General features: G+C 35.7%; 2 protein-coding genes across 3 annotated transcripts in view; both read left to right on the forward strand.

The window, feature by feature from the left end:
* The first annotated feature begins 663 nt into the window (after window positions 1–663).
* The window catches only part of LOC113239864 (dual specificity protein phosphatase CDC14AB-like), a 66,316-nt gene continuing 43,305 nt past the window's right edge, over window positions 664–23,674 (forward strand). For both annotated transcript variants that reach the window (XM_026477023.1, XM_026477024.1), the window contains exons 1-14: window positions 664–1,043; window positions 1,457–1,632; window positions 1,769–1,907; window positions 2,181–2,310; window positions 2,457–2,582; window positions 2,771–2,823; window positions 5,645–5,838; window positions 7,038–7,128; window positions 7,212–7,365; window positions 7,448–7,543; window positions 7,627–7,795; window positions 8,156–8,341; window positions 14,571–14,710; window positions 16,393–16,439. In XM_026477023.1, coding sequence (XP_026332808.1) covers window positions 664–1,043; window positions 1,457–1,632; window positions 1,769–1,907; window positions 2,181–2,310; window positions 2,457–2,582; window positions 2,771–2,823; window positions 5,645–5,838; window positions 7,038–7,128; window positions 7,212–7,365; window positions 7,448–7,543; window positions 7,627–7,795; window positions 8,156–8,341; window positions 14,571–14,710; window positions 16,393–16,439 — 2,081 coding nt within the window. The remainder of the gene's footprint in view (window positions 1,044–1,456; window positions 1,633–1,768; window positions 1,908–2,180; window positions 2,311–2,456; window positions 2,583–2,770; window positions 2,824–5,644; window positions 5,839–7,037; window positions 7,129–7,211; window positions 7,366–7,447; window positions 7,544–7,626; window positions 7,796–8,155; window positions 8,342–14,570; window positions 14,711–16,392; window positions 16,440–23,674) is intronic.
* Window positions 8,915–11,142, forward strand: LOC113239867 (protein NDUFAF4 homolog). The gene has a single exon (XM_026477027.1). It carries the CDS (start codon window positions 9,255–9,257, stop codon window positions 9,939–9,941), a length of 687 nt encoding a protein of 228 aa, XP_026332812.1. The 5' UTR covers window positions 8,915–9,254; the 3' UTR covers window positions 9,942–11,142.

Below are 23,674 nucleotides of genomic sequence, written 5' to 3' on the forward strand. Positions count from 1 at the left end.
TTACCTTGTGCACCGAAAAAGACTAGAGCTTAATGATGGCGACTTTTTGTTGTCGATTGACAAGCAATAGGTAAGCGATTAAAAATCAATACAGCAAAATTATCTGTTAGATGACTTTTTAACGCCTGCTTGTTTTGTTACTTATTTATAATTTATTTTGTTCCATAATAATGTACTTTTTGTCTGTGTCGATATTTATCAGGAAGATTTTATCGAATGTGAGCAACTCCATAACAAAATAGCGTTCTCTCCATTTTACGCAGTACAATATTACGATATTAGCATTAATCGAGCTAAGTTTGTATTTAAAAATTATAAAGAGATCAGCAAAATTATTAAAGACTGGGCGTTTGCCTCAAGTTAAATTCATTTTGATCAATTGACCTAATTTTTTTATCTATCTTTCTCAATTTCGCAAATTAATTTATAGCTGGCAGGTTTTTAGCATACTTTCATAAAAGTTTAAAACAAAAGATAACCAATGTCATTTTGATTTTGTAACAGATCTTTACTTTTGTAAAATTCGTTTGAAAATATTGTAGTGTGACAAAATCGTAGTGTTTTAGTATCTTGTACAAACAGTGTAGTGTAGTTTTTAAAGAAATTATTTACTATTTATAAAATGTGTTATCAGTTAAGTTTTCGCGCATTATCATTATTTGAATGATGACGCGAAACCCAGATATTTTGTTTATGACAGAATATATAAAAAATGTGCTATATTTCGCTACAGTAAGGCAAGGAAAAGCCCTAAAAAGCACAGCAGAAGCACACTACTTTTGTATAGATAACGAATTAGTGTACGAAAATTACTATTCAGACTTCGGTCCTTTAAATCTCGGTTGTGTGTACATGTATTGTAAACTGTTAAATGAAAAATTGAAACAGTTTTTAAATAAGCTAAGTATTGTACACTACACGTCTGTTGATCCCAAGAAGAAAGCAAATGCTGCTTTTCTTTTAGGGTGTTACGGAGTTTTGTATCTGAGACTAACGCCAAAGGATGCTTTAAAACCTCTTACGATTCATGGGCAAAGTTACCGGTAAGTGTAGCAAATTACACTGTAACGTTTATGACATGTAAACTGCGTATTACGCGCAATAACCAGTTAAAAGTTATTGAAAACGAAACTATTTTTATTTATTTGAATTACACTATATTTGTTTTCTTTCAAACAAACCTACGTTTCAGGCTCTTTAAAGGTCTCTTGGTAACGGCAGACGGTAACGTAGTAATAAATTACATCCTCAAAATTTAACTTCGTATTATTTTTTGAAAATCTTAGGTAGGTACCTACTAATGACACTGAACCTACAAAAATAATATAACTGGCAGCAAGTATGTACATCAATCGCATTTAAACCGGTTATTTGCCGTAACAGTTGCTGAAGTAGGTGGATCTAGCTTCACAAAGTTCAAAAATAATCCTAATTACAACCCTAAAATATTTTGCAGGCATTTCCAAGACGCAACGCAAGATGATTCAGTTTACACAATATCATTGTTAGACTGTTTGCAAGCTATCAAGAAGGCGAAGGAGTTGGGATTCTTCAACTTCCAAGACTTTAATTATGAAGAATATAAAAGATTAGACAAAATACAAGGTGGCGATTTAAATTGGATCTTACCTGGTAAAATAAACTTAATGTACCTAATTACATTTCTTTACAATTAATTAAATTTGACTTAATTATATGTCTTAACTGTTCTTAACAGAAAAAAGTATTAAATATGCCAAGTAAACATGAGTTAATTTACGTATTTCAGGAAAGTTTCTTGCTTTTATTGGTCCTGTGGACTACAGCGTGTCTTTATATCACCCACCTGAAATGTACATAGATTATTTTAAAGAAAATAATGTTAAAGTAGTTATTAGGCTAAATAAGAGAATGTATGATGGAAACGTGTAAGTAAACTATTTATTACATTTATATCGTGTCTTTAGGCACTCATACATGTTTATTTTCTTGTCAGTGTGCATTGTCGAAGTCTGTGTAAGCCCTCATGTTCACAGTTCAACTTTTCTAATAAGCCTTTTCGAGTGTGGAGATGTATTTATGAGTTTGAGACTTACATATGCCCTTTACTTACTTACGAATATAACCTTATGAATATTCTATACGTGATTTACGAAATTTTAAACGCATTTCATATTGTAAACACAACAAAATTTTGTCAGATTCAACAACGCTAATATACTGCATTATGATCTATTTTTCCCTGACGGTTCATGTCCACCAAGACATATTCTATTGAAATTTCTTCAAATAAGTGAAGAAGTGGATGGAGCTGTAGCTGTTCATTGCAAGGTTACGAATCTATTTATTTTAGTATTATAGAGTACCTACATTTAAAAAAAAAGTAGAATTTACTTTTTAGAACACTCCATCAATTTAAAGCAGGCATTGTATAAGAAACTTATAATTTCACTGTTACTGATGAAATAATTGTTTAGGCAGGTCTAGGGCGAACTGGGTCACTGATTGGCAGTTATTTGATCAAGCATTATCACATGACAGCTCGTGAAGCAATTGGTTGGATGAGAATATGCCGCCCAGGCTCTGTTATTGGACATCAACAGGTATATATATTTTCGGGTATGTTAGAGTAACTATTTTCCTGAGTTGCACCACGATGTGGCGCTATATTATTTGCCGAATATTTTTAATCGGTTTCATGCTTTATCTATACGTACTACTGTTGAATAGTTAATTGACTTACAATTTATAAACCTTCTCAAAATTGTTTGTAAGTTTTTGTTTTTGGCAGGCATGGTTGGAACAACTGGAACCTTGGCTGACAAAACAAGGGAATCTATATAGGTAAACAGGTGAAGAATTAGTTAGTATAAAGGATAATGTATTTTATTATAAATGTATGATATTATTTGAATCCGCAAGTAAAGTACAAAAAGAAAAACGCAGACATATATTTAGATATGGCGCTGCAAGTACAGCAATTTGTATGAAAACCAAGCTTGCCACATTTTTGTACCCACAATGACGCCACTAGAACTATTTAGTGATGGAAACATTCCGTTCGCTCTAAATCGACTGATTAAACGGAATACGCGTAAACACGCGTATTCCATTCAATTATTCGATTTTAAATAGAATAATTTTTGTTCAACTATTTGTTGATTACAAGTAGTCGTAATGTTAATATAGTAGAAAAATACTAGCATAAGGTAAGATAAGTCCTTTATTTTTCTTGTTTTTAAAAAATGTTGATATTTGTTAAAAATTAGGAATTTAAATTTTTAATCGACTTCAAATATTAAAATTATTGTCTTCCAATAAAATGAGCTTATTATATAACATCTTTTTGTAATAGAAGATCTTATCGATTAACTTAAATAATGAAAACGCACGTCAATATATGAACTTGCGACTGCCTTAAGTAATTTTAATGCCTTGATTGGTTTTCTGTTGGTAATTGATCAAATTGATAAGTGGCAAGACAAATGAAAATGTTACTGCTGAGAAAATATAGTCAAATCTTGTTAATTAGAAGTGGTTTACTTAATGACGGCCTCGTGTAAAATTTTTGTGATTTGTTTAGTATTTCTCAGACTCTGGTACTTTGCATATTTGGATAGCATCTTAGGTGGGATACACTACACCGTCTTCGTCCTCGAAAGTAACGAACTCATACGTATGACCTACTCCATGTTTTTGTAAAGACAGCCCACTGTTAATTCTTTGCATTATATATTTTTGTATTACACGTAATACATATCCGGGGATGTATGTATTTAATTGCTCACTACATTCGGACTTTCGAGACAACGTGCTGCAAAAATTATCGAAATTACAGCTACTACTAATAATAGATACTACGAAACTAAAAAAAAAACAAAACGTTAGTAAACGTTATAACAAAAGAGTTATAGAATATATTTATAATATTGCTAAGGTCATAATAATATTCGTCTCTTTGTTTTCAAAATCGATCAGAATCGAGAACAGTGTTGCCTTTTTTTTTTTTCTTTTTTTTTTTTTTTGACGGTGGGAAATCTTTATGGATACCCCTGAGCCCAAGGAGACTCAGGGGTTACGTGGGGACTCTCCCTCCAGACTGGAGGGCCTACCCCACTAAAACCCCCCCGGGTTTCCCTCTCGCCGGTTGAGTCGGCGCCGTGGGATCAGTGAACATTCACCACGACGCCGCCCGGCAGAACAGTGTTGCCTAACGTATACATCACTAAATGTTAAATTTGACCAAAGAAATGTACAAGCGGCGGTACCACGAAACTGAATGCATTATACAAAAGTGATCCTGGATCACAAATATATCGCACCAAGTAAAAGCCGCAATGTATTACAAATCATGAGGCATACACTCGATTGCATATTTGTTTTTTTTCGAAATTCATACAAAACCAAAATAATTATTTTTAAAATAAATTATGCATCTTCTGATTACAAAATCACTTGGCCGTGAAAGGAAACGTCCCTGTTTACCCATTTACCTACACAGTTATAGTGCTTTTACAGTTTATAAATGGCACACTTATGCATTTTTCACTTATGCATTTCTATAACGGTCGAGCGCGTTCTGAAGTGTAGCAGCGGCAACTAAGTGAATTTCACTTACTTTGGGCATGCGAAGTACGTACACTTGCGACATCTATCTAGATATATGTCTGTGGAATGAAATATGAAGATCAGGGCCGCACCGACCCTCAGCAGCGTCTGTGTGTAAAACCTATGAACCAACTATTTTTTGTTCTTTTCGCCGACTTATTAAGAGTCGATACAAACTCAAATAGCGTTGGTTGATTCCGCATCACAGTAAAAGTGTTGAATCAATTACTTTGGAAAAAATATATAATAAAATTGAGGATATACAATGATTAGTACACGTGTGAAAACACGATTCCCAAAAATTTTCACGATCGAAAAAAACACAAACTTGCTCGATATTTTACAAGAAAACCGATGTATTTATTCATCATTCAACGTTCCAACAACAAAGGCCTCCAGTATTTTATCTAAAATATTGAATCAGAAAAACTCCCGGGTCCCGAACACTGTCAGATTTAAATATATATTTAGAAATTCAAAGAAGTGTGTGGGATGTATTAAAAATAATAATAATAATAATATATATATGAACACGCATTGCCTTCCGGGGCGATCCAGAATTTTTATTACATTTCTGATAATATGTAGTAAAATGTAAACTGTGACCTAGAAGATGTGTATAAATTTACTTTGGATTGTTAACTATTATTTGAACTAAGATACAGAAATTCCTTGTAATTTGAGTACCAGAGTAACGAAATCAATTCTGGGATACATCCCATAACACCCAGACCAGGACCAATTTAGAAGCTTGTTTCCCATATTGGCCCTACCGGAAATCTACAACCCTACCGGGAATCGATTTGCAAAGTCCTTAATGCCCTGGCGTATGTGTACATCGCATAAGAGTCGGTGCGGACCTGAGTGTTATGGATCTAATGCTTGGATATCATAAGGCTAGTTTTAGAAGCCAGGATAGTAAAATCGTACTAGTACATATTATAGTAAAATCCTGACATGCTGGCTTGCTTGCTAGTATAATTTGTACTATGCTCACTTGAGAATGTAGCTTCGTGTGTCTCCTGAGCACAAGTAACTTTTATAAAGTGTGTGACAGGAAACGCACGTTTCAAGATATCGAAAAGTTTCCAATACACGAGTTTGGTGTATATTCTGTAACGGAAAAGATGATAAAGCAGCAGCGCCCAATAATACTTTCCCAATCACCAACGCCATTTCCACTAGTTCAGAGGCCAATTATTTCTGATACTGCTCCTCAAGTGAGACCTCAAGCTTCAAAACTGAGAGAGGGTAAGTAACCACTAACCTTGATTTTACATGAAGGTCACTTAGAAAGACAAAATTCTTCACATTGATTTCCAGTGGGTCGTGCATTTTGATGTTTATTATTCAAACAAAATAAATAAAATTTTTAGTGTTATTCAAATATGTATGTGATCAATATGAAAAAGTATAAGAATACACGAGCCAGTAGCCCTTTATGGAAGTGGCCTTCAAAATCAAAAGGTTTTAATAAAATAAACGAATAAACGTTCCAAACAGTGTTATTTCATGTCGAGAGCTAGTCAATTGATGAAATTTCAATATTGTCGACTTTTCTATGACTAGCTAAACTTATATCGATTTAAAGTAGCACTGTTTGTGCTTCAGTTGTTCTTAACTATAAGCAATTCACCGCCAATTGTCACTATACCTAAATCTGTAAAAAAAATTTCGGTTTCACTCTAAAACAGTGTTATTTTAAATCGATGAACGAGAAAGCAAGTGACTACTGTGTTGGTCACTAAAAACATGTTTTCTTCAAACAGAGGTGGAGGTGGAGGAAGAAGAAAAATTTTTAACGTCCTGTGATTTGTCCGTCAATCCTTCCGCGAAGGTGACTCTTGTGAAAGGCTGTCTTATTAGAAATAACATTTTCGAGGATAATCTTGAAAGCGAATCTTCCACTCAGGTTGAAAATATTTCTCTTTGGAGGAAGATTATTTTGTGTCAACCTTGTATTACAAGTATTCGTCATTGCAATGATGGTATGTGGAACTTGGCGGTGTGTTGTTCCGGAATTGCTCCTGAAAGATGTAATTCCAGTATGTGTTGTAATTTGTTGGACAGGGTTAGTATTGCTTTTATTTACGAGCAGCTTTTTGATAGGTGCCTACCTTTTTACTGTTCTGAGGTAATTAATGTAAAAATACTCTCTAAAATGCTTTCTTTTTTTCTGGTTGTAGAGTTGTTACCGGAGAGAATAAAGATACTAAATACCATTACATATTACACCAACTCGCATGTTGTGGGTATTTGAAAGTATACATATACGGAAAATACTTATAACAATTGAAAATGTGTTGCTTCCAATCAATTGATCCCATTTCCGAAAATTAAAACGTTTTGCTGAACAAATTTTCCCAATAGTCTGGTTTGAAATAAATACGTAGGTAGGTACTACTAAGCATCGACTTGGTTTCTTCATTATCTTTATCTGTTTTGGATAGCTCCTAGTAAGACAACCGAAAGGGATCAACGTGACTTCAGAGTGAGATCATCCAAATTGAACCCGAGTCACGTCCTTCTAAATAGTAAAAGGTAAGTGTTGAGTAAAGATTAATAAATTACATTATCTTTTTTTCTTATTTTCTATCATATTTCTTATTTGCGTTTTACTATAGGGATGTTGCAGATGCAACTGGCGGACCGGTGCGACGGACTAATGGCACCGGAGAACCACGCCATACCCTACTGAACGCTACACCACTGCATTCAGCTTCTCGCAGTGGTTCTAGTAGATCAGCACGTTCACAGTCGTCACGCCAAACTGCGAATGTAAGTAATTGTGATTACAGATAAACTAATAATTTAAGGAACGAATGTACTTGATGGATAACTGTTTCTTTCATTGTTTTAGGATTCGGATCCGAAGCCCTTCACAACAATGTATCCTCCAATACCTTCATACAGTACAACACAAAATCCAGCAATAAAATCTTTGAGTGACGCCAGAGTATGAAATTATGACATGTAAATAAAATTAAGTTAAATTAATAATTTATCTAAAATAAATATTATTTTTACTTTATGTTCCAGAAATTCCTTTTGATGAACAGTACGTTTAAATCGGATAAGGTTAACGCATATAATAATCAGGACAAGCCTAAGAAATCTATCGGATCTATAGCAACGCCACCTTGTAGAAGTGCCAATATCGCGGTGGAACAGACTAGTCTTGGAAATCGTGTATCTAATATGAACATATGTATGGCACTAGTTGTTTGGTTTGATAAATTTAGAGATTTTTCAGAACGCATTATCCAATGAAAAAAGCGAGTCAGTCATTCAGTATTTACTATTATTAATATTGTTACTTGGAGTCGTATTCCAGAACTCTACTCAATGCTTAAGTTAGGACTTGAGTATGTTTTCAAGCACTAGAAATCATAATCAAGTCCTGACTTAAGCATTATAGAGTTCTGGAATACGACCCTTAGTGTAGTGACGAGCAAGATGCACTTAAGTTTTCGTATACTGTGTCACTTACGACAAGAACACTTGAAAATGTTGACGGTGCTACAATAAAATATCAATTGACAATTATTTAATATAAATAATCTTACAGTACCGCGAGATCTATTATTCAACCAACAAAGGCGGCGTCTTGGCCGTAGTCCGAGTCCAAGTCCACTTGGGTCGCCTATACGTGTAATAGACCGTAGTCGCGCAACAAACACTACTACGGTTGAAAAGTACAATCATATGGGTCATGATTCCAAAGCTACGATTAAACACGATTTTTCGAAGTTATGTGAGTACTTTATTATTTTCAATATTCGTGTTTCATGTAAAATTATTATTTTGTTTGTTAGTTATATGTTGCGGCATAACGTCATCCGCCTACCAGTGTTACCACCTTGTCCAGGGAGGAAATAGCTAAACCTAAATATAAAAGTTGCTAGATTCTGCTAAGAAATAAAATTTTGATAAAAGTAGTCAAAAGTGGCTAAACAAAAACTGTATGAAATTGCTACTTACTACTACTACTTTACTAATTAAAAATCCAAAAGAATATCATCATTATCATCTTGTGAGGTTGAAGGTCCAGCTTTATTTTCGATATTTTATTCTAGTTGTTTTGTTTTTCCTATTAGTTCTAAGATGTTATGTGGGATTAAGTATATCGCACATGTCTCATCTCTGACCCTTAACATTTAATTTAAGGTGACCAGCTCACTCTATTTTTATGTTTATTTTTAATAATGCTCATGACAGAAAAGCCTCTCCACTTCAGCGTTAGAATGAGGCAAGATTAAACCTGTCATTGCCAAAACTCGCAACAAGATTAATTTGTTAAATTTTTAATGGCTATTCATTTCACTATTCCAAGTTCTGCATTGTTCCTGCCCACAATGTTAGGCAGAAATGGGTTAAAACCCGACGCTTTGAGTAAATATCCAATTAAAACCCGGGCGAGTTGATTGGGTTTCTGGTACAGAGTCGTTCTGTTTCCGCGACAAATTATTTTTACAGGCAACTTATTTTAAATTTAGAATAAAATTGTCAAAAGTAAGTCCTTCCTGTCAAATTAAATAACATAACCTAAATGTAGACATATGAGATGACTGGAAATGGTGCAATTAAAAGAAATCAGTGTTGTTTGCGTATAAAGCGATGTTTTGTGTTTTATTAAACACTACCAGAGTTACTAAAAGCAATTTGAAATGGGTGCCTTAGTAACAAAAGCATTACGACCTTTTAAGTCATTCAATATAGAAAACCGGGCCCATCGCGTGATATCCAAGGAAAAGCCGACACCTGCGCCCAGATATCAGCAGGCTATTGATGATATGAGACGTGCTATGGACAAAGATCCAAAACTTAACGAGAAATTAAACACGAAAGATGCAGAACTCGACAAAATGCTAAAGGATGTTTATGTAACTTCTGAAGGGAAACCCGAAGAAGATATTACTAGAGAAATTCAGCAGAAGAACCCTAACCGACCATTGCCCATGTACCGAATGCAGCCAGAAGACTATGAATATGGCTTTAAAGAGCCTGACCAAATATCCTATGGACGTGTAACACTACGTAAGGCATTAGAATTTTTAGCTGCGCATCAGAGTAACCCGAACGAAGTTACTCCCGAGAAAATAGCCCAAGAGTACAAATTAAAATTAGATGATGTTAATAATGTAATAAAATATTTTAAGACATTTGAAATTTTTGTTCCCGAGACCAAAACGGCACCAGCTACTTTTGCTGGACCTGCTTCTCTGAGAAAGCAAATGGAAAGAGCATTTGAAATGAAACAGATTGAGGACAAAAAGAAATTAGAACCTAAAGACCCTCTAGATGAATTTGAAAAGTTAACACCAAAACACAGAATAAAGAATGATGAAAGATAAAAGATTACTTATTTTGAGCTGTTAATTTTTACCTTAGAGTTCAAATTACGTAAATATAGGTGTCGATTTGGTTGTACATATTTTGCAATCTAGACTCATTACTGGAGACCAGATTATTTACTTACTACTTCAAGTAATATATGAGAAGTTTCAGAACAATGACTGTAGTTGTCTGATAAGTGTCACAAACAATTGTATGTGGCCACACAATGGGTTAATATTTTGCTGACAGGTCTACCTCATGCTGTACAGTGTAACCCAAAGAAATAGCACTTATGTAAGTTAGCACTATGATATTTTCATTGTAGAGAATTGTCAATAGTGCAATACTGCTTAAACGACTGTACACATATCGCACCTTTCATGGAAGAATGGCATAAGTGGAGTTCCATCAAAAACGTTTATTTCTTCACTATTTTCTTTTATCTATTTTTGAAGCCTGAAATGTTTGGGCGTTTATGTTGGCCTCATTATGTATGTGTATATATAAAATAAATAACTATCTTACTATCTGTCACTACTCCCATGAGAGGTATTGCTTCTCATTAGAAAGCAAGAATCACGTAGGAGTATAGTGCTTCAGCACTTTGTGTCAACACTTTGCTCAGCATTAAATGTAGCTCTCCTACCTGACCAATGTTTTTTAATTGATATTGAGCTCGACAATTCATATATCGATCACATTCAATCGACTCATCCGAAGAACAGAGTCTGATATGATTATAAAGCAAAAAGAGAGTAAGCATGTACATTACGAGAATCATTTCATTAGTCAAACTAAGGCCCATGTATTAGGTGTTTTGAGAATTTATATATCTTATTTCGTTTCGGACATATTAAATCAAAGAATGGTTGATCTGACATCCACAGCAAAGAAGAACATACAAAATGTACTATGTCCTGAGAACAAGTAGTCTTGCACATAGATTTTTGTTCTATGGATGAGTTGAAATGAAGCATGTCTTCCAACTTGTTTCAGAATTGGCATTGAGGGGATTCTGCCCTTCTCATGAGATAAAAATTCATTTAATGGAATGTGATCAGAATGCGGTCTAAGAGCAATTACTAACAGTGACTTTGATACTTTTGATGTTACATTTCCTTGAACCAGGTATTTCTTGGAGGACGCAATTGGATAGTTTTGTACCATATGTACCCCTTATCACAGATATCTCATCACTGCTCTTAGCCCATTGATCCACATATTGCTCCATTAGATACAGAAAAATATAACCCACATCCTCTCCCATTCTTGCAACTTTATCGACTAATATTGTAGGTAGAGTTAAGAGAATTGGAGAGGATGTGGGTTATATTTTTTGTATCTAATGGAGCTATAAACATGTTTGGCATAACTCCACTTATGCCATTATTCTATGAGAGGTGTGTATATTTACAGCTATTTGTTTAGTTTTATTTCCAAAATATGTCTAATAAAATTTATACTTTATGAAGAAGTAGTTAGAAAATTTAATTTAGACTTTGAAGAAGAATTTTTATCAATAAACCTCTACGAATTTTTGTTAGTGCTTGCTCACTCGAATTGTACATATGTACAATGTAAACTGTACATATGAGTAATGTGCAATAATGTAACAATATTGTTATATGATAAGTAGTGCAAATGTTAATGAAACATTCAATAACATTTGATAATAGGTGACAGGAAATAGTACTGTGACTTGGTACTTGACATAGCGGCATCCATAATGTTTATATTTTACTAGCTGGTGCCATGGACGCTGGTGGTGGTATGTTTACCCTGGTTGGTCAAATGAGCTATTTCTAATTTCAGCTATTGAACAATGAAAACATGTAACACATTGTGAGCTTGTAGTAATTAGTAGAACTATAATAAAATGTTTTGTTGATAAAATTTTTGTTTTACACGGGCCTCTTATTTTTCTATTGATCCTGAGGTAAGTACTGTTAAACAGGATGCTTATAAATTATATTTGACATTTTTAAATGCAAATTAGCCCGCCTATGCAACGAGAGACGCATTGGCGTCCTCGTTCCGGTTGTAAGGTCTTTTACATTTTACTAAACAAACATTATTAAACACAACCGACCACAAGCAAACGATTGCTTATTGGTTTTTTATTGGAATTATATCTAATTGCCAAGTTTTATTGAAATCGATCAACGAAAAGTGCGCGAAATTGGATTCATCCACTAGTTTGTCATCCCTAGAGGTGGAATATTTCCGGTTGTTGGTAGGTTGGAATGTTATTTATCCTGTCAAATTTCATTGGGACAAAAGCTGGGGTACCTTTCCAACAAAAAAAGAATCATCAACTCATAGCATACACAAAAAAATTTAGTCGAATTGATAACCTCCTTTTTTAAATCTGATTAAAAATTAGTATTTATCCAACACCTTCACAGTTTTCAACTCCGTTAACTCGCATCTCAACAGCGAGAGATAAATACAAAGTTTACTCGGGTCGTATTCCAAAACTCTACTCAATGCTCAAGTCAGGATTTGAGTAGACTTGAGATTTCAAGATGATGATTTCAAGCACTGGAAATACGACCCTAACGGCAAGGACTTGAGTATGATTTTCAGTGCTCACTGCAATACTCAAGTCCTGACTTGAGTATTGAGTAGAGTTCTGGAATACGACGAGTTAGGGTTGCACTGGAAACACAAGCACTGGAAATACGACCCTAATGGCAGGGACTTGAGTATGGTTTTGAGTGCTTTAAACCATACTAAGGGGAAGCTATAGTCCGTTTATTTCGCTCGCGCCGCGAATGACGACGCAGGCTCTTTCGAAGCAACACAACCGGTACTCGGTGTCCCCCAAGGTCCTGCGCCAGTGTGCGCCGCACACCCTTTTTTTTTTTTTTGACGGGGGGGAAATCTTTATGGATACCCCTGAGCCCAGGGAGACTCAGGGGTTATGTGGGGACTCTCCCTCCAGACTGGAGGGCCTACCTCACTAAAACCCCCCCGGGTTTCCCTCTCGCCGGTTGAGTCGGCGCCTTGGAATCGGTGAACATTCACCACGACGCCGCCCGGCCGCCCTAGCTTGCGCCAGGGCTCCCGCGCCAACGGAGGGGCGAGTCGGTTGTCCTCCGACCCGCCCCCCAGACGAGTGAGTTCGTGCAATGCAGGCTCCGGAGTCCCTGTCCAGAGCCCGCTGGCCTCACTAGGGGATCAGGCGAGCAGCGAACTGCCTTCGCCTTCTCCCCGTAGGTACGTCTGCGCCGAAGCGGGTGCGCGTCCGCCGCGTCCTCGCGCACCCGCTCCGCGGCCTCCTTTTGCGACATAACCTCTGCGCAAAAGGAAGCCACCGCCTCCCAGGACTCCTCGCTATCGAGCATGGCGGCAACCACGCTCGGCAGCGAGAGGTCCTGCCCTACAGTCCCCGTCAGAGTGCGGCGCTGCTCATCCCACCGGCTGCACACCTCTAGGGTGTGCTGCGCGGTATCATCCGCAGCGCCGCACTCGTGGCACGACGGGGACGGTTCCCTCCTCGCCACCTTGTGCAGGTAGTGACCGAAACACCCGTGTCCAGTCAGCACCTGCACAAGGTGGTACGACAGTGGCCCGTGGGACCGGTTTACTCACTCTACGAGGACAGGGCGGATCGCCCCTATGGTACGAGCGCCATAGGGGGGATCCGCCAAGCCCTCTTTCCACCGGTCCCGCATGCGCTGCGCTGCGAGGCGGCGCTCCCGCTCGACCTCTTGGGGAGCAGGGCGCTCGCCTCGGTCCCTCATTCCCCGCCGGTAGGCGTGGACCTCCGCCAGGACCTCGGCTTCGAGGTCCCACGGCGGAGTACCGGCGAGGGCGCCGCACACCCTGCACCAGCACTGGGTAAGGTGCTTTCGGCGCTGGATAAGGCGCTTTACGTTCTGGTCCTAACTTCGTACATACGTTGGTTTTAAATGAACAAATCTACGTTAAAAATAATTGTAAATAAATCTTATTTAATACAGTTCTCAAAACGTGGTATTTTTCGTACTACAAATCGTGCCGAAAGTTGGATTTTTCGCACTAGTGCTTTTTACTTTTCCATTTTTTTAAATTTACTATTGTTTCAAGTATTAAACATAGAACTAAAAAGGTTGTACTGTATATTTATTTAATATTTATGTGCCTTGTGACGTAAAGTCATTCGTCTATAATATTTATATTTACTTACAAACATCTTATTTGTTTCAATTGCATAGCTGTTTTATAAAACAACGGGTTACATTAAAAAATACCAAAATATTTTCCATAAAGATGTATGATAGAGTACTATCATGTAACGACGCCGCGTCGCTAAAATAGTCATTTTAATGTGGCTGAATACTGGCAACAGTTGCCATTGTCACACGCCTGCATATCAAGCTACACATTGGTGTTTCTCATTCCGTTGTACTGGAGGCGATTTTCGAACAAAAATGTGTAGTCTGATGTACCGTTGTCGAATTTTTATCAGACAAGGAAATAAAATGAGTTTTATTAAAAATACTGTTCTATTTCACTTTCAATGTAGTTTTCTCGCAAATGTATTAAAAAACGTCGTTTGATACACGTTGTCATTTTCACTTGTCTCGAGTCTTGACCCTCGCCTCTGGCTCTGGTGAATAATGACTAACTTTCCGCACTTGTATCAAAAATAACTATTACAGTATCAGCGCCGCGCATGGGATCGGTGGGTGCGGCGTCTTTAGGCGCACGTAGGGATGCGCCCGCGCCTCGAGCAGCGCCTAGCGTGCGTTCCGACGAGCGGCCCACAGCTACACAAGGGGATATGCTTAACAGCATAAAGGTGAGATTTCCGTAAACAAATATACACAAATAGTCCTAGGCCATCGAGTGTATGACCAAAAATAGTGATGAAATAAGGGTCATCCATTCCTGGCAACTCATCACGCAAATGGACCTTATGTCACTTTAAATATCAACTCTCGTTTGCACTGGGGCCTTACCATGAACTCTTATTGCGATTCAGTTTAGGACCTAAAATGAATCGTTGTGGGACAGCGCTACATGAAGTGTATATCGCCATCCCGCTTTTTTGTCGTTACGAACCTATACTGAACTGTAATAAGAGGTCATGATAAGGCCCATGAAATCACAAATTAGAAAGCCGAAATAATACAGCGGCAGCGCCAACAACTGACTTGTGTGTACGCCTGCATATATTATATATATATAGTACTTTTTACCTGAAATACAGGAATTTCCTAGTTCAGGTACATGTGTTATTTTTACATTAAATCGCATAAGTAGTCTTTAGTTTTCTCTGTACATTATGTTACTGAATAAACAATTTTAATTTTTTAATTTTAATATTGTATTTATTGCAATAAAGATCTCTATTTGGGGTTGTTCCATTCGATGGTGTCAGAAAAACAGCAAAACATCTAATTACAAAACAAACAAAATTACATTTCATCGGTAATTAAGTATTAAATATGCAATTTTATAGTTTTCGTCCATTATAGCAAAACTGAAGTTAAACTGGTCGTTTTGAAATGAAACCCGTCAATTGTTTCGAATTCGAGCTGGCCAATCGGAGCGCAGTTGTCACCGTAGTGATATTGGCAGAATAGTTTCAAACAAATTAAATGACATTTCTCTACTTCTGGTTATCGACTCGATGTCCTAGGCGTCCCGTTATATTGGTGTATTGTACTCCAACGAAACGTAGTTATAGGCATTAGTATTTATTGTATTTATTTCGGATTTCTTTCAGTTTCAGCCTGATCACGCTAATGATTGTCTAAATTGTATTATCTGAAGACGTAGAGTAATTTAATGAGTAGGTTATGAACGGTGAATGTACTTTAATTCGTGATAAATTAACTTTGAAGAAAAATGAAAACGAGGAAAATTTAAATTTTTAACGCCTAGTAAAACATTGTGAGTAGGTATCCGCTCGTATAATTCAAGTGTAGGCGCTTGCCTCTATTCCTTGTTTAATATGGTGATGGTGAATTTACACTAATTAATAAAAGATTTTGGCTTTTGGAAATTAAAACTTAATTTACACTTGAAATGTTTTCTTGAAACTTAACTTTACTCTAGCCAGGGGGGCTAGTATGAGCTCTTATAGCAATCCTGACAAGTTGAATTGCCTGCTACTTATGTAGAATAAATGTATTTACGTCAGATGTACGTTTACAGTCCACCTTTTTTTTTACGGTAAAATCGTATCATGTCTTGCCATACGACTGAAGGTCTCGTTGATACGCGTTTTCCTACTTGTTTGTTAGCGGCTAGGCCCTAAGATATTTCGCTTTGTATTCATCACGTAACGCTCTATTATTTATTACTATCTCTAGACACATTGGGAGCAAAGGGGACTGGGCAGCAACTTCACGTGCACGGTGAAAAGTACCATAGGTGCTAAGTAAAGCCCGCCGGGAATAGGGCATCTATTTATCCATCGAATTTCTTCATATAGGTTCACCCTGCTCTTGAATGATAAATGCTTGATCGTTTCAGTTCCAGAGAAGATTCAGAGAAACGCCAATTGACCATAGTAAAGTTAGGTGAGTGTATCTTATTAGAATAGAACAGAATAGAATTCATTTATTGTGTGAATGTGGTGAACTTTAAGATCTTATGAACATAATTACAGTCCTCACAATCTACCCGCTAGGGGTCAGTGTCAGTTTTATAAGAATAATATAAAAAATATGGCGATCGTCGCCAGTGCCAGCTTTCCATTATACGTTACCACGGGTTGGTGATGCTGTCATTGTCAAGTGTAAACTCGGACCATCAACGGATTTAATAAATTAAATTATGTTGTTATAATTATTAATACAAAGATCGAACACTTAGAAAAAACACTCAGAAAAAATTCCTTTGATCCGGTCGGATTCGAACCGACGTCTTCTTGCATACCGTGCCAGACGCTATACCAACTAAGCCACGGAACGAACCAACGGACCTCACGAATTTTTCTATGTGCTTGCGTCGTGTCTTTGTACTTGGTCTTTCAACGACTTTTTAGTCGTAGCGCCATCTATGAGAAATCTATTACAGATTTATCACCCAGTTAGTACCTTTACAGCTACCAGTCCTGGCGAGAAATGTCGCTATTCACTGTATTAATTAAATTTTTATTGAATTGATATTCAATTATTTTTTGTGAAATTACTCCTTTAGTTTGTTATAATTATTAATACAGGGTTTTAAAAAAAATTCCTTCGATCGGATTCGAACCGACGATTCCGACCGGATCGAAGGAATTTTTTCTGAGTGTTCGATCTTTGTATTAATAATTATAACAAACTAGTGGAGTAATTTCACAAAAAATAATTGAATATCAATTCAATAAAAATTAAATTATGTTGGTTTTTATGAAGGATTTATGTAATTTTCTATAATTGTTTCTAATTAATTTTGCATGCACATGTAAAATAAAGCCGATTTTATTTTACTTATTTTTTAAATGCATCTGCTATAGAAATTTAAACAAAGTCAGAAATAGTAATAAGAAAACCAGTATTTCGATTTTCCTGCAGCTTTAATCCAACCTTCTCTTATTTTGAACTCATTGGAAAAACTTAAAAATTAAAAATACTCTACGTTTAATCTACGAGTATAATGGAATTTAAATATCTAAATTATCTAAAACAATAATAGTTATACATTTTTCTTCAAGCAACATCAACATACAAATTGACATGAAATTGAAACGGTTGCCCGAAATATGAGTTGTGTTAAAGTTACTCGAAATAAAATGATTAGTAATAATAATAATATAGAAATAAAAGAAATCAATTTAACGTGAATGCTTTTCGCTTCGACATTTTAGGGACTTTAATTACAATAATCATAGTAAAAAATTCACACATTCATAGCCCCGCACTAGGGAAACCCTGTATCGCGGGTGCCATGGACTCACACATAGACAACCATAAATTACACCCAAACTCACGAGATAAATAAATGCAGGCAATACAAATATTTCTTCCGGCCCGGGAATCGAATCCAGGACCTCTGCGTGGCAGTCCAGCATTGTAACCGTTCGGCTACGGAGGCAGTTAATTTACTAATTTTTAGAATATTTCAGAAGCGCAGCTGCAGCGCCCTAGTCGCGCCACTATTGTAAATTATTTATTTATTTATGTTCAGGTTATAAAGATCCATAAATACATACCTCATAGACTAACGTACATAACATAATGTACATAACAATATAATAAAACACTAAGTAATTACTAATTATTTAAACGTATTGTCTGCGACGTGTGACGCACCGTGGTTGTCCGGTAGCCGGTCTCGGAAACGTTAGTATATGACACCCTTCGGCCAAAGCTCCTTCATGAAGGTCCTCAAATGTTGAATTGTTACTCTCGCCATAAATGAATTAAAATTCACATGGTGGCGAGACCCCAACTGCTCGACACTCGGGGTATTATTGGCTTTCACCCGTAGGTATGTACTCCACAATGCCCACAGACTGATTGAAAATAAAACAGAAATTATATAATAATTAGTAGTGCACTACAGTGCTTTTGTAAGTGTCTAATTTGAAGGCGCCTTAAGATTTGGTAGTGGCTATTCGCGTTGTTGCATTAGTCATACACTTCACGAGACTTAACACTAAATTTCAAATGTAACTGCCTCCGTGGCCGAACGGTTACCATACCGGACTGCCACGCAGAGGTCCCCGGGTTCGATTCCCGGGCCGGGAGAAATATTTGTATGGCCTACATTTATTTCTCTCGTGAGTTTGGGTGTAATTTGTGGTTGTCTTTTTTTTCCGCCAGGTGGCGCACTAAAGTAAACATCTGTTCCGTGTCTTAATTTATTTAAAAATTGTATATTTATCAGTACAGTGACAGAAACGATTACAAACATTATATGTGGACACTATACGCGTGTGAAAGTGTTTGTGACAATATTCGTTAATGTGTTTTTAAAATATAGAACATTATTAATTTTGTGTCATAACAACTTAAATCGACCAAGTATACTTAAATAAATTTAAATCAAAAGCAGCCCATTTCTATGACAAATCTATTGAAAGTGTTAAAACTTAATAACAAACAGTGGAAAAGTGCTTAAATTTAAATTAAAAATTTTAACGAACTATTGGTGTAATCAAAGTGATCAGTGGATAACAAAAGTGACCTTTGGACTTTGTTGCTGACGGACAACGCAACGATTGTACATCGTGACTCGCTATTTCGACATCAAAAGTATCGTGTTCATGGTTCAACGGTAGAATGGCAGAGGTTGCTTTCGAATGACTTAGAGCTCGAGTTCGATTCCGAGACATTATTATTATTATTTTTTTTTTAAGTCTTATTATTCTTTTTTTTGCTTTTTATTTTGTTTTCTTAGAAAATAAGCATATTCTGTAAACGATGGCCTCAAAAAAAGGAATAAAGAGTACCGACAGCGGCCGCAAGGTGGCGACACTAGTAGCATGTCACAAATGTCGATCCGTTATTGACTTGAAAGATGCCATCAAATGTTCAGTGTGTAAAAATACGTATGAATTTGACTGTGCCGGATTTTCAGAGAAACTGTATAGATTAATGAGACAAGATTCGCGAAAGAATTGGAAATGTAAACAATGTATTCACCCAAAAGGAAGCCTAAATTTGTCAGATAACGATCAATCTAATGTAACGACGAGGAAAAGGGATCACAAAACATCCTCAGTAACAGATAGTGTAGCGGAAAAGGTTGCAGTTGCACCAATAATTAATAAAAGTGTCTGTGATGATAACAATACACCTGCTATTATCCAGTTCGAACTTTCCGCACAAAGTTTCGATTCACAAATATTCGACAGTGAGGCGAGCACTCCTGAAAAATTATCGAAGAGTTTAGATCGTACAATAAAGCAACACAGCGATACAACACGCACAGAAGAGTTTCAAAAAGAAATGAAAGCACTAAAGTTGGAGTTAATGAGTACACAGAATGAATTTGAAAACACAATAATAGAAAATAATGAACTAAAAAGACAAATCAATAAACTAACATCCGATATTGAGATGTTGAAAACCTTGTGTCAAACTCCACCTTTAAAGAAAAGCAACTTGAAGAAAAACAGGCAATACTTGATAAATTCATCACCTATTTTTCAAAATACACCAAATCTTAATATTGATTATGAGAATACTAAAGTGGAGCATCTACAAGAGAAAATTAAAAATTTAGAAAAGGAATTACAAAAAATGGAAGTATTTAGACAGAAGCTCAACGAAGAAATAGAAAGTTTAAAACAAGAGTCAACAGAACTAAAAAACAGGAAAGAGACGTGCACAACTATATTAGAAGAAAGATACACAAAAAAAGTTGGAACATCAAGCATCTACATTTTTGGTGATCAACAGGCATCGGGATGGTCTGCTGATCTAATGAAAATCAGATCAAAAGAACGCAGAAATGTACATGATTACACCATTTTTGGCAACATCAAGGCAAATGCCGTTACTAAACATGTCATAGCAATGAGTGCTAAAACTATAAAAAACCTGAAGCAAGACGACTACGTAGTGATATCAATTGGTTCAAATGACTGCAATCCCACTAAACTAATTGCAGACTTAACAGTAGCACTCAGTGAACTTTCTAATACAAATGTTATAGTTACGAGTGTAGATAAAAATCCACATTTAAATGAGAACATGTTAAATAGTTCCTTAAAAACATTGTTAACTTGTTTTGACAACTGCTGTTATATTGATTTGACTAAGTGCAGGGGTTCTGTGGGCAAAGTGCTTGCGTTGAACAAATATATCAATACTAGGGATTATAATAGAACATATTTAAATTATAACAATCGTAAATATAAAATTCATAACATGCACTCAGAAATGATCTCATCTTTAAATCGCACATGTAATATTTCAAAAATATCTAAACCGACTAATTCAAAAGATTCTTCCCAGACAAGGATAACGGACTACTTTAAACATATTAAGATAACTTGTAATAGTGGAAAGTATTGCGATTTGAATTACAGCGAAGGGAATTCGAACCATAGTTTTTTTCGTGAATAAAAGTAAAGGAAGTTTTAAGGTTTTCCATATGAATATCCAAAGTATTCGCTCGAAACTAAATGAAATTGACATTTACATAGATTCGCTCGCAGATACGGCTCCGGATGTACTATGTTTCAGCGAAACGTTCCTAAAAAATGGCGATCAGACTTGTGTACATATAGAAAGTTATAAATTAGCGGAATATTTTTGCAGGAAAAATCACAGACGGGGTGGAGTATGCATTTTCGTTAAAAATACTATACATTTTAATAAACTGGAATGGTTACATGAATTTGCTGTAGAGGAAAATTTCGAGTGTTGTGGGGTAAATATTCCTGACTTGAAAACAATAATAGTATGCCTATACAGGTCTGGTAAAAATTTTACCATCTTCTTTGATCGGCTTGAATGTCTCTTATTCAAATTGACCAGAAAACATAGAAATTTAAATAATAAAATAGTGTTAGTGGGTGATTTCAATATTAACCTTTTCCAAAAGGATAACATTACGTCAGGTTTCCTGGAAATCCTTAGCATACATAAATTCAGATGCAGAGTTACTAAAGCTACACGTATTACATCGCACTCTCAGACTTGTATTGACAACATTGTTACAAATTTCAGTAAATGTAAAGCAGAAGTATTAAATCTGGGTATATCCGATCATACGGCACAAATGCTGAAATTTCCTTGTTCCGCTAGCTTTTCTGTCAGACATTGGTATGTTTATAGAAGAAAAATTGATAATTACATTGACATATTTATGAAATATATATCTCAAATCAAGTTCCATGAGGTATTTGAGCAAACTCATCCCAATGAGGCATATAATGTATTTATTGATATATTCAAAACTGTATACGATTTGTGTTTTCCGATAGAAAAATGTAAAGTGACCTTCAGAAAGAAACCACATTGGAAAACAAAAGGTATTAAACTTTCTAGCAAACGCAAGCGTCAACTTTTCGTTGAATTCCAAAAATATAGGTCCGATTCTACTATTTCACATTACAATAAATATAAAAAAATACTTAGATCCACTATACGACATTCTAAACGCAAAACGAACATAAATTACATAACCAAAAGTACAAATAAAACTAAAGCCACTTGGAATACAATTAAACAGAATACTACAACTACAAACGAAATACCAACAACAATCAAACATTTACATACCGATCAAGGAAATATAACTGACCCTTCACAAATAGCTGAACATTTAAATAGATATTATGTTACACAAAGTTTTAATTCCAATTTTGTTAATAATTACAAATCTATCCAAGAACATGAAAGTAAGAGCGTATATTTGAATCCAGTTGATGAACAGGAAGTTCGACATATAATTAAAACTATTAAAAGTAAACGAAGCTGTGGCGACGATGGTATTTCAATGCAAGTGATAAAGACTAGTGTTGACATTATTATATTGCCACTAGTACATATAATTAATTTAATGCTACAAACAGGCTACTTTCCTGATAAAATGAAGATATCATTAATAAAACCTTTACATAAAAAAGGTTCCAAAGAAGTCTCAGAAAATTACAGGCCTATAGCTCTTCTTCCGAATTTCTCTAAAATATTTGAAAAGGTTATCTACAAAAGAATAACAAACTTTTTAGATAAACGTAACATATTTAGTCAGTTTCAATTTGGATTTCGTAAAATGAGATCAACATCTCTATCCATTTTTACATTTCTACATAGTTTGTGGGAAGCTATAAATCTTAAAAAAGACAGTATTGCACTTTTTTTGGACATGACAAAAGCGTTCGACTGTGTTATACACTCTATCTTGCTAAAACAACTTGACAAATGTGGTATTCGAGGCGTAGCAAATGACTTAATACGTAGTTACCTATCGGAACGTAAACAAGCACTATGTCTGACCGTATTTAGCAATAAATGCGTGCAAGAGGCCAGATCGACATACTTAAGAAATATATTGGGAGTGCCACAGGGAAGTGTACTGGGTCCTCTTCTCTTTATTATATATATAAATGAACTGCCACATATTACTCAGTGTTATACACGCTGTATACCTATTATGTTCGCTGATGATGTCACAATATTATTTACTAATAACGGAAAAACAAAAATTGACTACGAATTTGACATAAACAATACATTGAACGGTCTTATTACCTGGCTTAAATCACTAAATTTAAAAATAAATAATTCTAAAACAAAATATATGCAATTTGGTAATTACAAAAAAATTGACTTAGATTTACACATAACTTATGAAAATGACGTTATTGATGAGGTAAACACTACTAAATTTCTTGGTATTACTATAGATAAAAATTTAAATTGGAAACATCACATAGATGTGCTAAATAACAAGCTTGGTAGTTATTGCTATGCTTTATCTGTATTGGTCGATGTAGCGTCGGTTGAAGTTGCAAAAAACGCATATTATGGGAACGTATACCCATTATTAATGTATGGTGTAATTTTTTGGGGAAACTCTGTCAATGCGGTTAAAATATTCACAATACAAAAACGATGCTTACGCATAATCTATAGTAAACCCAGTGACTATTCTCTAAGAAGTCTGTACAAAGAAAAGGGTTTCCTGACTTTAACAGGAATATATATTTTGGAAATATGTCTTTTTGTACGTAATCACAGTAACTTCTTTACTAAAATATCTAATGTGCACTCCGTTAACGTCAGAAACAAGGACCGTCTTGTCCTCCCTAAAATAAACAGCAGGATCTTTGACCGCAGCACCTATGTAACAGCGATTAGAATTTATAACA

The sequence above is a fragment of the Hyposmocoma kahamanoa genome, unplaced genomic scaffold (assembly GCF_003589595.1).
Source record: "Hyposmocoma kahamanoa isolate Upper Pololo Valley unplaced genomic scaffold, ASM358959v1 116, whole genome shotgun sequence".
Classification (NCBI taxonomy): domain Eukaryota; kingdom Metazoa; phylum Arthropoda; class Insecta; order Lepidoptera; family Cosmopterigidae; genus Hyposmocoma; species Hyposmocoma kahamanoa.

What these genes read in the sequence shown, in the direction of transcription:
- LOC113239867 (XM_026477027.1), top strand. Translation starts at nt 9,255, where the DNA reads ATGGGTGCCTTAGTAACAAAAGCATTACGACCTTTTAAGTCATTCAAT.